A 13,092-nucleotide genomic window follows, 5' to 3' on the forward strand; every position below is an offset into this window, starting at 1 on the left:
AGGTAATGCAGGGAATTATAGACCTGTAAGCAGGAGCGGATCCAGACAGAATTCTCGGAGGGGGCCATTTGAAAATGTACGATGATTTGGAAAATTTTTGAATTTTACAAATGTTAATGTAGCCCACCTTTAACTAGAGCATTTTTTAAGGAATTTTCACTAGGCGACGCAAATTTAACAAAAAGGCTGTATCCTTCTCAATAATTTTCCTCTTTTCTCAACTAACGTATGCTTACATCGTGGCCTGAAAGTGGTATCACTGTAATCATGACTGAGACGACTGTATAAAGGACTTTTGATTTAAGATGAAGCCGGTATGAACCAACCGTATGTATAATATTAACTCCGAAGTGAAGGGGGTCCGTGGGTTTTCGAATTTTAAGTCTTAAAAACGTATTTTAGACAATCTTTGGTAATGTTAGGGGAGAGAAGGTCCGGTGGCACTTCCCTGTCTATTTTTCGAAATAGTAGCTCTAAGAATGCAGTTTCAAACGATCTTTCATGATGTTAGAGGGAGGAAAGATTTTGAGGGCCAATCTAAAAAGATTTTTCTGATTTGTAATCTTAGAAATGCATTTAAACTGTTTTTCGTAACATTAAGGGCTCGGGTGCGACTCCCCCCCCCATTTTTTTAAATTGAAACCTTAAAAATGCAAACATTATCCAATAATGTTAAGAAAGAGGTTCGGGGTTTCTTTGGCAGATTGTTCTTTTTTTTGCCATTGTAGAGCCAAAAATGCAGTTTAATACGATCTTTTCGTAATGGTACGTGAAGAAGAAATTCGAGGGCCCACACGAAGAACTTTTTTCTAATTTGCAGTCTTAAAGATGCATTCTAATTATTTTTGGTAATGGTAGGGGAGAAGTGGTTTGGAGAATATAAAATTGAACCCTATGAAATTGTAGCTCTAAAAAGGCTGTTTTAGACAATTTTTGGTGATGTTAATGGGAGGTGAGATTAAAAGACCCATCTCAAGAAATTTTACTAATTTATAGATTTAAGAAACGCATTCTAGACTACCTTTAGTTTGGTTAGGGGTTGAAGAGATTCTGAGGTTCACTCACAAAATTTTTCAAAATTGAACTCTTGAAATCTGCAAATGTAGGCAATTCATGATTCATGAGTAACTTTTAGAAGACCAGAAATTTTTCAAAATTGAAGCTCCAAAAAAGTAATTCTTGAAGACATTCAATGATACATGAAATGCACCGCCAGCTCAGTCATTTCCAGTCGAGGACTGCAGTGTTGTGCTTATTAGCACTCATCAGCCCGGCATAGGAAAGTGACTGAGCCGGAGATAGAAAACCTCATAAGGAAGCCAAGAGTGCCAAACAAACTTGTAGCTAATGTAGAATTAGCACAGAGCAGACGAGTGACCGAAGCAATGGTTCGGTTCAACTCCAAGATTGAAGGCCAGTTTGTTTGGCACTCTTGGCTTCCTTATGAGGTTTTCTCTCTCCGGCTCCTATACCGCGCTGATGAGTGCTAATAAGCACGATACTGCCAGTCCTCGGTTGGAAATGACTGAGCTGGTGGTGTATTTCATGTATTTCTGCTTTAGCCCTGGCTAATGGGCGATAATTTACTGAACATTCAATGATGTTAGGAAGGGAGGAGTTCTCTTCTCTTTAGAAGCTCAAGCGCTTAAAACAATTTTTAGGCCGATCTTGAACAATGTTTCAGAAAATGAGAGGTGGGGGACCCTCCCCCTGGAAACTTTTACAAGTTATTTTTTTAAACGTGATTTGTAGACAATCTTTGTTAATATTAACAAGAGGAAGAGGAGTGGTTTGGAGGGTCCCATATTAAAAAAGGAATGAAGAATAATTACATATCGCTGCATAAAGCCAGGTTAAAACTTAAACTAACTTAATGCGCAATCATTAAATGTATAACTTTTTATCGGACTCTTACTAACACATATCTCTTTTCTTTCCCCCATGGGGGATATAGACATCTAACAAGACGAGCCCATTATGCTAAACAAACCAAAAAATTTGGTATACACTTGATATTTTTGAAATTTTCGTGCTTCATGGGGTTGGCCATGCCCTCCCTCTGGCATTGTTTCCATTCTTGTTAGACTTTACACGAATTACAATGAAGTTTTTTTTTTTTTTTTCAATTTAAGCTAGGAAAGATGGTTTACACAACTATACTTAAAACTTCTTCAGTGTGGTTTTATGACTCCCCGTCATTGTTTTTATATTCTTATTAGGGGGGGGGACTTCGAGGAATAATAAGATTTTTTTTATATTTAGCTCTAAAAAAAGATTTTGACTATTTTTGAAACTTTTTCTGGGTGGCCATGGTCTCCCTCTCATTGTTTTCCTTATTGTTAGACTCTGTATGTATTATAAGGGACATTTTTTGCATTTTTTCTCAAAAAAAGGGAATTTAACTATTTTTGGAATTTTCTCGGAGGGGGCCATCGCCCCCATGGCCCCCTCCCTGGATCCGCCCATGCCTGTAAGTCTGACTTCAGTGGTTTGTAAGATTTTTGTAACTCTGATCAAAATTAAGATAATGAATTTCTTTGAAACAAATAGTCTGTTGACTAGTTCGCAGTATGGTTTCAGGAAAGGTAAATCATGTGCTACTAATTTATTGCATTTCTACGACAAGGTTACCTTGGCTTTAGATAACAAAAAGTGTGTGGATGTTGTTTATATTGAGTTTTGAAAAACTTTTGATAAGGTCCCGCATGTTGCTTTTCTCAGTAAACTAGCTGATATAGGAATAGGAGGAAAAACTTGACTTTGGGTTAGGAATTGGCTGACTGGAAGGAAATAGAGTAGTTGTGAGAGCAAATCATTCTAAGTGGAGTGATATTTCAAGCAGGGTTCCTCAATGATCAGTTTTAGGGGACTCTTCTGTTTATTATTTTTATGAATGACATTGATGAAGATATTTCTGGAAACATAAATTGTTTTGCTGATGATGTAAAAGTTATGGGGATTGTAGAGATTGAGGAACAAGTAAAACAGCTTCAAGGGGATTTAGATCATATTGCTAAGTGGGCGGATAGGTGGAGTTTGGCAGTTAACGTAGGGAAATCTCAAGTGCTACACTTAGGTCATGGAAATAAGCATACGAGTTATTCATAGGCGGATTTAGGCCGAAATATTTGGGGGTGCAACAATAACAGGGACCTGAGGGGGGGGGGGTATTCCCGGAATAACAAGGCAGTGGCGAAATCAGAAAATAATTTTAGGGCGGGACACACTTTGAAGTTTAAAAAACGCGATGTAAACCATATTTAGTAACATTAGGGGATGGGCAATCCCATACGCGTGCGCATGGCTTCAGAAATGGGGGTACCACTGTACCAGGAGGTTGAAATTGTGCTTGGAAAAGCTCCCATACTTGCTCGTTTAAGGAAAATTTTCAAATATTGTGAGTAAAAAAGCATTTTTAAAATGTATGAGGTAAAAAATTAGTGAACCTAAAAGTAAAATTTTAGCCACTTTCGTATTAACTTCCATTTTTTCCCCGTGCACACGCCTATGGGCAATCCTTAATATTTCAACCTGCAGAAAAAGTCTTAAACGAAAGTCGATATTAGAAGCAATGGGTGAATCTAGCTATTGGTTTGAAATGGGATTCACGCCCCAGAAAAAATTTGAAATAGTAGTTTTGAAAACGCAGTTTTACAGTTCTTGGTGATATTTTAGAGGCAAGAAAAATACGTGTGGCTCCAAGGCTATGTTTAGAAAGTTTAGTCTTATAAATGTGATTATAGTCCATATTTATAGTTTGGGTTATGAATGAGACTCATAGACTGTCTCCAATCGTTTGTTGAAAAGCAGATAGAAATACGTAACCCCCTCCCCTCCCCCATGCTACCTCTTTAACTTTTCATAATTGAAGTTCCAAAATTACTACAGAGAACAATTTTTGATGCTGTTACCAGAAGGGTGTTCTGGAGCTCTCCCATGGAAAATTTTCGAAATTGAAGTCCTAAAAATGAAGTTCTTCCACAACAATCCATGGTATTAAAAAAAAAAGGATTATCCCACTTAAATATTTCGAAATAGTAGTTTTCAAAACCAAAATATTAACACTCTTTGATGATAATAGAGAAAGGGGGGTCATAGGCCCTTGTTCGAATATTTTCTAAAATTAAAGTCATGGTGTAAGTTACATGGTGTAAGTAAAACATGAGTGTAAGACCATATTTGGTAACGTTAGGGACACTGCAGTTTTTCAAAACTGAAGCTCTAAAAACGCAATTTTAAACGATTTTCGATGTATTTAGGTGATTAGAAGATCTTCCTTGGAAATTTTGCGAAAGTGAAGCCTAAGAAACGAAATTTGAGGTACTCTGTAATAACTTTGACTGGAGAAAGGGCTTTGGAGAAAAAACATTTTGAGGACTAATAGAAAAAATGAAAACGAAATAGGAAAAAAAATCAAAAAAAAAAAAAAAAAAAGGGCAGGGGGAGATATGAAAAAAAAAAAGAGGATTGTGCGAGAAGGTACATAATTCGCCGCCAATAATCTGAAGCTGTTGAAAAATTTATATGTCAATATTTCTTTTTGAAAGAGAAATTAAGATTTTTCCTCAACATTCTTTTTCTTTTTCGTAAAATAACTGCGTTTTCCCAAAATAAGATCTTTTCTTCTCTTCAATAATAAAGAATATTTTCTTTTAAACATCTACTCAGCATTTTGTGGGGAGGGTCACCAGTCTTGTGCCCCTTCCCCCCTGGATGCACAACTGCAGCAAAATGTCCAGAAGTACTCCTTCAAAAATTTTAGATTATTTACCTTAAAATTGATGGTTTTCGGTTGATTTCGGTGTAGATTTTATTGATCAAGTTTCTTGCAATAGCCATGTTTTTTTTTTTTTTTTGGACTTTATTAGTCATTGTTGTTTTAAAATAGAAGAACTTGTATTGATATACGAATAAACATCCAATTACAAGACATGCAATTATTCTATACAATAACACAGCACTGAACAATAAATTGTTTGAGAAGTTTCTTTATTTGCATGAAATTATTTATTAGGTTTTTTTTTCCCAAATGGATAAAATTACTTTCACTAGCGACGTGTAGTGATACACTGGATTCAAGTAAATTTACTAGTATAGCAGCTATGAATTTTTTCCCCCCAACTGCGTTTCTGAGTGAAATATACTAAACTAATTTTTTTTCAAAGCCCAACCAAAAATTTTGGGGGTGCGGCGCACCCCCTGGCACCCCCGTAAATCCGCCTATGGAGTTATTATTTTCAGAGTTCGGTCATTAGTCAGGCAGAAAATGTTATTGATCTGGGTACTTTAATAAATCAGGATTTCAAGTTTAGTCAACAGTGCAGCATTGCAATAAACAAAACCAACAGAATGCTTGGATTTATCAATAGATCTGTTTCAAACAAATCTAAGAAGGTTCTTCTGCCTGTATATAGGAGTTTAGTAAGACCTCGTTTGGAGTATGCTGTTCAGTTTTGGTCTCCTTATCTCAGGAAAGATATTTCTGTATTGGAAAGGGCTCAAAGAAGAGTTACTAGACTAGTAAGGGGACTTTCAGACTTAGACTATGATAATAGGCTTAATATGTATGAGCCTAGAATAAAGGAGAGTCAGAGGGGACATGATTCAGTTGTTTAAATTTATCAAAATAAAAGATGTTAACTGGTTAAGTTTTTGCACAGAAAGCAGAACGAGGGGTCATTGTTTTAAGCTGTTCAAATCTCAGGCTCACCTGGAAATTAGGAAAAATTACTTCTTTAGTAGGGTCGTGGGCACTTGGAACAGTTTACCGGAAGACACGGTAAGGAGCAAGGGGGTGGATAGCTTTAAGAGGGCCATTGATCTTCATTGGGGACTTATATTGATCAAATTGATTAGGACCAGCCTAGCTGGGTCCAGAGCCTGTTGCTGGTTGTCACATTGGTACTTATATTTGTATATTCTGCAACCCAAATCCAAAATAATAGAATACTTCCCACTTTTTGGAAAAAAGTTTATTCTAACCAAATATAAGTGCAAATTCGGTATTTAAATGAACGTGCCACCTTTCTTAGACCTTAAAGTGTGCATTCCATTTCGAATATACTCAATTAAAAATAATCTTACACAGAATAATCCAAAAGTTTATAGTGATGAAGATTTACATTGAGTCAAAAAATTAGAATATTCAGATTAAAGGGGGAAAAACATTTTCAAAAAAAAAAAAAAAAACATTATCAATAGTAGAATGCATCGTTTTTTGTTGGATTCAATGCTTTAATCCTTTCTCACACGGATTCTACCACCTGTTTCATTAATCGTTTCTGACACTGTTTCCATACCCTCTTCAATGCGGCAATGAGTTCAATTTTGTTGGCGGGCACCAGGTCTTGAACCGATTTCTTTAGATTTGACGGTACCACAAATCCTTGATTGTATTAAGATTGGTAGAGTTGCTTGACCAGTTTAATGCCAAAATTTCTCTTTCTGTTTACAATCTATGAGTCGATTTAGAGATTTGACACGGAGTAGAATCTTGCTGAAAGATAAAATGTGTCGCTAAATGTAACTGCTGTGCCTCAGATGAAGTATCATGCAGTGTTATTGATAAAAAGCAGAAGTCACACATTGTTTTATTTTAAGCTATATATAACTTCCCAATTCCAACAGCCCTCATGCACCCACAAACCAAGAAGGATGTGTCAAAGTGGAAAGATCATCTTACACAAGATTTCTCATACGCTTTTCTTTTTAAACGTCTAACCCGAACACCTTTTATTCTTCACAGATATTTTAAAAAAAAGATTCGTCACTGAATATAATACTTTTCCAACCTAGTTTCCTCTGTTTGAACTTCTCTTTACTCCAGGAAAGTTGTGCACGTTTCCGCTTCGCGTTTATCTTTGGTCTTACTTTGTAGATCGCAATTAAAACTGCTTTTTATGCAATTGTCCAAGTGTAGTTGGCGTGGATAAGATAATTATACATTCTGTCCAACACTTATGGACGTAAGAAGTATTTTTCAACAATTATTTTGGACAATTTAATTTGGGTTCGTCTCTGCCAGGTGTCAAAATTTTCTCCCTCGTTTACTTCGGTTACTTTTTAGTTGGTCAGTCCTTCTATATTCCTTTAAAATCTTTCACACCATAGATTGTAAAACGTTCATTTGAACTGAGTTGGATAGTTTTTTTTCTAACTTTAAGAAACGATACAATATGTAACTTCATTTTTTCCTATTTATCACCTTGACAACCCATTTTGAGCAATAAAAGGCTTTAAAAAGAACTTAAATTTATCCGGGCGCAAAGCTCCATACTTGTGACAAACTATAGGGTAACAAGTATGCAAATATTTTCACTACTTTTTAAAATTCACATTGAATGAATAGATTATTCTAATTTTTTGACCCATATAAAAAATCTATCTATTTTCCGTATGTGTTAATGATCCATAAATTGTTAAAATAATGTCTGAAAAGTTGTTTAAATTGATTTACCCATACATGAATAATGAGTTTTAGTCTTTTTAATTTGCACGTGCTCATTTTTCCTGACTCAGGGACAAGTTTTTGCTCAAAGAGTTATGATATTCTATTATTTTGAATTTGGGTTATAGGAGCTTGTTGCATGATAAAATGTCATTCACATAATTATAAGAAAATAAAAGCTTTCCTTTTTTTTTCTGCACATGCCTCTTCTAATGCATGCCTCTTCCTGATCCTGGTTAACATAGGTGTCCTATAACTAGTGTTGCACATAGGAATTTTTTAAGGAGGGTGTCCAGTGTTGGAAGCTGACCAATCCCATATCATACCACTCCAATACCCCTCCAAAGATATTCTTTCGGTTTTATTGATTGTCAGGAACAAAAAAATTTAAAAACAAATTATTGTATAATTAAATTAGCATCAATGAACTAACTACAGTAATCTCCCGATTATCGTCGGCGGAATTATCCGTGGTTCTTTTCAATTTTTTTTCCTTAGCAGTCATTTAATGTTTTTCAAACTTCTGTTTATGTTAATGTTCGTTTTTGGCTTTCAACATATATTTTTTACATTCAATGTTAGTAGACGCAATGTAGCAAAGTTTTTAGCTATAATTTAAATGTATTTGTGAGTGTTAGTCATATTTTTTAACTATTGTATACACTAGTATTGTTTGTTTTGTATTTTTTAGAATAAATATAATTTTATTTAGTTGTGCTGGTTGACATGGCATAAACAAGACAAAACTTGGGTATTATCTGTGAATTACGGGTTGGAAAGAAAATTCTTAGGGCAAGAAGAAATTCAATCAGACATACTCACAGAAACAAAGTTGCTGATTGTTTTTTTTTTTTTTTTGCTTTCACTTTTTTTCCAGCACTCTACACATGGCAAGTGGATATTTTTAGGTCTAGCTCAAATGATACCAATCCTTAAATTTATTATTAATAACTGATTCATTACAACAAATACTTTTGTGTGGAATAAAAACTCTCCTCTCGTACCCAATTTATCTTACCTGAAAACATTGTGCCCAGAAATGTTTAATAATCTGCATCATTTTTTAGAATTCCAACTCTCTGTAACTCGATACTAGGTAGTGAAATGCCTTTCAATTATTCCACCTTATTACAAGGTGTACATGACTAGGAAAACTTTGAAAGTCCTTGAATTTCACTTCTTTTCAAGGCCTTAAAAGTTAGAATAAATTGCAAAAACATCTGGAAAATCCTTGATTTACTTGTTCAAAAGCCATGCACCTGATGTGATTCCTGTTGTAAAATTTGTGTGATAAAAAGCTCAGAAAAAAGGGAAATGTGCCAAAGGTGAAAAAAATAGCAAACCCCTTCCTGGCAGAAATGGATTTCACAGATATTTAACTAGAACTTCAATGTGTTTTTCAACTAAATATGCTGATTTTAAAGTATTAAATATTATTCCAATTTTATGTTTTATGATTTTTTAAAATCGTGGTTGCTTGGGATATGAATGAAGTAAAAGTGAGTGTGAATGAAGTGAAAAAGGGAGCGCTCGAAATTAATGCGACCACTGGTATATTGTACTATCCCCACTAGGACCTCTAGTACAGCCTGATAGCAGAAACGAATATCAGCAGTTGCATAGGTGGCTGCAGGGGTGCCCATTCCCCAAGTTCAATGGTGCAAACCCCCCTCCCCCCATCTAAACCCTCTTTTATTTTCAGCTCTCTTTTTATTTTATTTACTTTTAAAAATATTTTTTATTTATTTTTTTTTATAAATATTTTTTTATTTATTTAATTTATTTATTTATTTATTTTTAATAAAAAATTATTATTATTTTATTAGAAACGTTCTGTGCTACACCGATGGCATACACACACAATCTAAATAAATAAATGAAATAAAATATAAACAGAATAAACTGAAATAAAATAATTTATTTCAACTAAAGATAAATCAATAAATAAATTCAAATAAAGAAATAAAACAATTTAAAGAATCCCCCCCCCCCCAAAAAAATAGATGGCCAACTTGCACCATTACCTCCCCTGTGGGCACCCCTGGGCAGCTAGTGCCCTAAAGCAGTGGGGTGTCAGAAGAGGTTGGGGGAGGGGGGCGGCAGGTAGGTATGCGGTACCCCTGAAGTTGGCTTCCTTTTTAAAATTACACAATTGAATTTAAACGTCATTATTAAGTAAATTACTTTTCCTTAAATATCTGGGACACGACCACAAAAATCGTGCAGATGACCACAGAAAGATTGCTTCTTTCTAATTTAAGGCTTTATTTTTATGAGAAAACTATAAAACCCACTCTTATAAACTCAATTCTTGCATTTTTAAACATGTAAATCAAACAATTTTATCATTTTCCAATCTATCATCAATTTTGAAATTTGAAAAGTGGAGGTTCAATGCCCCTTTATTTTTAAAAGTTAGGGATATCCTAAATGTTCAAATCTTTGTGACATTCACACAGCACATGAATTGAGTTTTTCCTTCCATTTGGCATCCTCTACACAATGGATAGTCAGTGACACCCATCAGGTTAAGATGTATATTAAGAGAGCAGTGTCCAGTCAGTAGCCCAATGGACTTTTTAATCTCTTTCCTACTCAGACCAAGCACCTCACTTGATCTAAATAGGGAGACCAATGGTTGAGGACTTTGCCCTGTTTCTGAGAAACAGACTAAAGCCACCCACCATACGATTCACCCATAAGTAGGTTCTTTGCAGTATTCTTGTGCATTGTAGGGCAAATCAAGGGCAATCTCAGGTCGCATAAATGGTGTCGTGGAACCCTGCTTAGCTAATTGATCAGCCAATTCATTGCCCACAATTTCATGGTGACCAGGAACCCAGAACAGGAAAACCTTATTACTACTGACTAGTCTTATTGTTTATTAGTTGGGTATTTTACTAATTTCTAAGCTTTGCCTTCAACTCATGAGTCTAACTGCACCATGCTGCAGACACTTGCAGGTGAGATAAATTCCCTTTATCTACCAGTTAATTGGCACTCTCAGCTTCAATGAGCTGACATCTGCCTCCAGCTTGGTTATTCACTATTCCTGACTGATGAGTTCTAATAATAATGAAACTACAGTCTCAGGATGTGATAACTGGGCTGTCTCGTATATTGTGTGTATGTTTTATACTGTTGTTAGTTACTTTACCCATGCTCTTAAACTTTTCTAATGAAAATTAGTATCATGGTGATGTCCAATTCCAAAAAAATATCGCACATAAAAATTATCTTTTTGGTTTAGGCAAACTTATGAATTTTATTCATTTTTTTTTTAAATTTCAGGATTTTACGTTTTCTTTTTTTGGTTTCAAAATCATTTTAAGTTCTTTGTTGCTTACTAAAAATCCTATCACCTGGAATACTACTGACATTTTTCTCTTGTTTTGTTTGCAGGCAAAAAACAATATAATTTTAGATGATGATATAAGAACTGTGGCAATGTTAATACGCAATCAAATATCATACCTCACGAGAGAAAGAACACGTTATCAAAATAAGTTAGCACAGCAAGAACAAACTGGTCAGAATAGACCATCACAAGCAAATATTAATCAGATACAAAATATTGCAATGCAAAATCAAACAACAGTTCAACAAGTTTCGATGCCTGTTCAACAACAATTCCAAAATGTAGTTGTTCAGCCCCAACCAGATCAAATCAACTGTCAACAAATGATCCAGCAAGAAATTTTTCAGCAGCAAGTTTATCAGTCACAAATCCAGCAGATGCAGATGAATCAACAAATAAATCAAGCTCAATATCAGTCTCAAGCTTTTGAAACTCCGGATTATCAAGGTCAGCCACTTCAAGTACAAGCATCTCTTGTTCAGGACATTTCATCACAAACTTCACAAATGCAGCAGAATCAAAATCAGCAAATTTTAACTCAAACACAACACAATCCTATACAAAACCAGCAAGGCATATTTTCTTCTCAACCACAAATACCAAGTCATCAGCAATCAATGGCTTCTCATGTTCTTAATCAAAGTATTTCAGTTGCAACTTCTGGAACACAGTACCAAAATCAACAAGTTCTTCACTCACAGCAAATTCAACCTCAAAATCAAGTTATGTCTCCACAGTTCCAACAATCAAGTCAAACGTACACACAATATCAGCAAGTTCAGTCTCAAAATCAAGCTACCCAAATCTCTCCTCCACGTTATTCTAATCAAATTTCATCAACTAATATTCACCAAATTCTTCCGGAAAGTAATAATAGTCTTTCACCTGAACAATTTCAAGTACAGCAAATTGGACATCATGTTATTCAACCTGTAAGTGGATCTGTAGTTACACAAGAACAGTTTCAATTGAAATGCCAGCAGCCTGTGATGCAAAATCATATTTCATCTTCAGCACCTATACAGCCTCAACCATCATCTGCTGTGCCATCTCAAATTTTTGCTCAAAATGCTCAGCAACAGACACCATCTCCTCAGACTCTTCCTAAAACAGCTACTCAGAGTCCCCAGAAAGTTATATCAACGTTACCAGTTACAAATCAGCTTTCAAACATCAATCCTCAGCAAGTATCTTGCAGTAGCCAAACTACTATTTATTCACAACAAACTCAGCCTCAAAGTCCTCAAAAAATTCTATCGCCATCTCAACAAAATCTTCCACCCTTTCCTTTGCCTCAACAGACTGCAAGCATAGGTGACATAAGTCAGAATCAAAATGTAGCTAATTGGCCAACAATAAATTCTCAGCAGATGCAACAATCTAATGTCCCACAATACAAAGAGCACCAGATTTCAGCTTCTCAATATCAAAATTTTACAGAAACCAATTCACAAGTAAATCAGTCATCTTACATAGGTTTTCAAGACACTCAACAAATTTATGTCCAAACTCAGCTCCAAGCTCCTATTGTACCAGGCTCAGTTGCACAAGTTCCCACTGTAGATATTGGAGAACAACTGAATGAAAAAGATAGTCTTGATAATATAACAAATTCTCAAGCTAAACAAGGTATTCTGTCTCGAAAGCCTTCTACGGAATCTGAAATTTTAGTTGCAGAATCGCCAGAAAATATTGCTTTGCCCCCAAATGTTAGTTCTACAGTTCCTTCAAACAGTGCATCAACAGGTGATTTCTTTAAAACTTTTAATTTAATATATTATAATATATTTTCTCATTATCAGTCTCATAACATTTGTGTATTTTTTACTTTTAAGATACTTCAATGGAAGGGTTCACTCAAGTTCCTGTAGCTAGTAACATTCAGAGCAGTATTACTCAGGTGTGTCATTCAAAATATTTCCTCCAAAAATCACCAAAATAAATAAATAAATATAAATAAACAACCCCACAGTCAAAGAAGAAGCAGTCTCCATTTACACTAATGGTCTCTAATGATTATTAACTAATAACCTTTCCCTTTGCTCTTAATCTTAAAGTTATTAACTCACGATAATTAGGATTTCAAAGATAAATATTTGTTTCTAGATTGTTATTAAATATAGCTTAAAAATTATTACTTCATTCCGTTTTTAATTTAGTTGATGAATTAGTATGTTAAATCAAACTTAACTTTATTTTTTGCCATTGTATTATCCATGGGTTATACAAAGATCGTTTTCCCTTCAGGACGATTTAAGGTCATGTACATTATATGCTGCTAAGGATA

General features: G+C 34.8%; 1 protein-coding gene across 1 annotated transcript in view; it reads left to right on the forward strand.

Moving 5' to 3' along the window:
- Window positions 1–13,092, forward strand: part of LOC129231035 (serine/threonine-protein kinase WNK1-like) — a 247,222-nt gene that overhangs the window by 172,672 nt on the left and 61,458 nt on the right. Inside the window, exons 7-8 of the mRNA XM_054865282.1 lie at window positions 10,850–12,551; window positions 12,641–12,705. Coding sequence (XP_054721257.1) covers window positions 10,850–12,551; window positions 12,641–12,705 — 1,767 coding nt within the window. The remainder of the gene's footprint in view (window positions 1–10,849; window positions 12,552–12,640; window positions 12,706–13,092) is intronic.

Source organism: Uloborus diversus, chromosome 10 (assembly GCF_026930045.1).
Source record: "Uloborus diversus isolate 005 chromosome 10, Udiv.v.3.1, whole genome shotgun sequence".
Classification (NCBI taxonomy): domain Eukaryota; kingdom Metazoa; phylum Arthropoda; class Arachnida; order Araneae; family Uloboridae; genus Uloborus; species Uloborus diversus.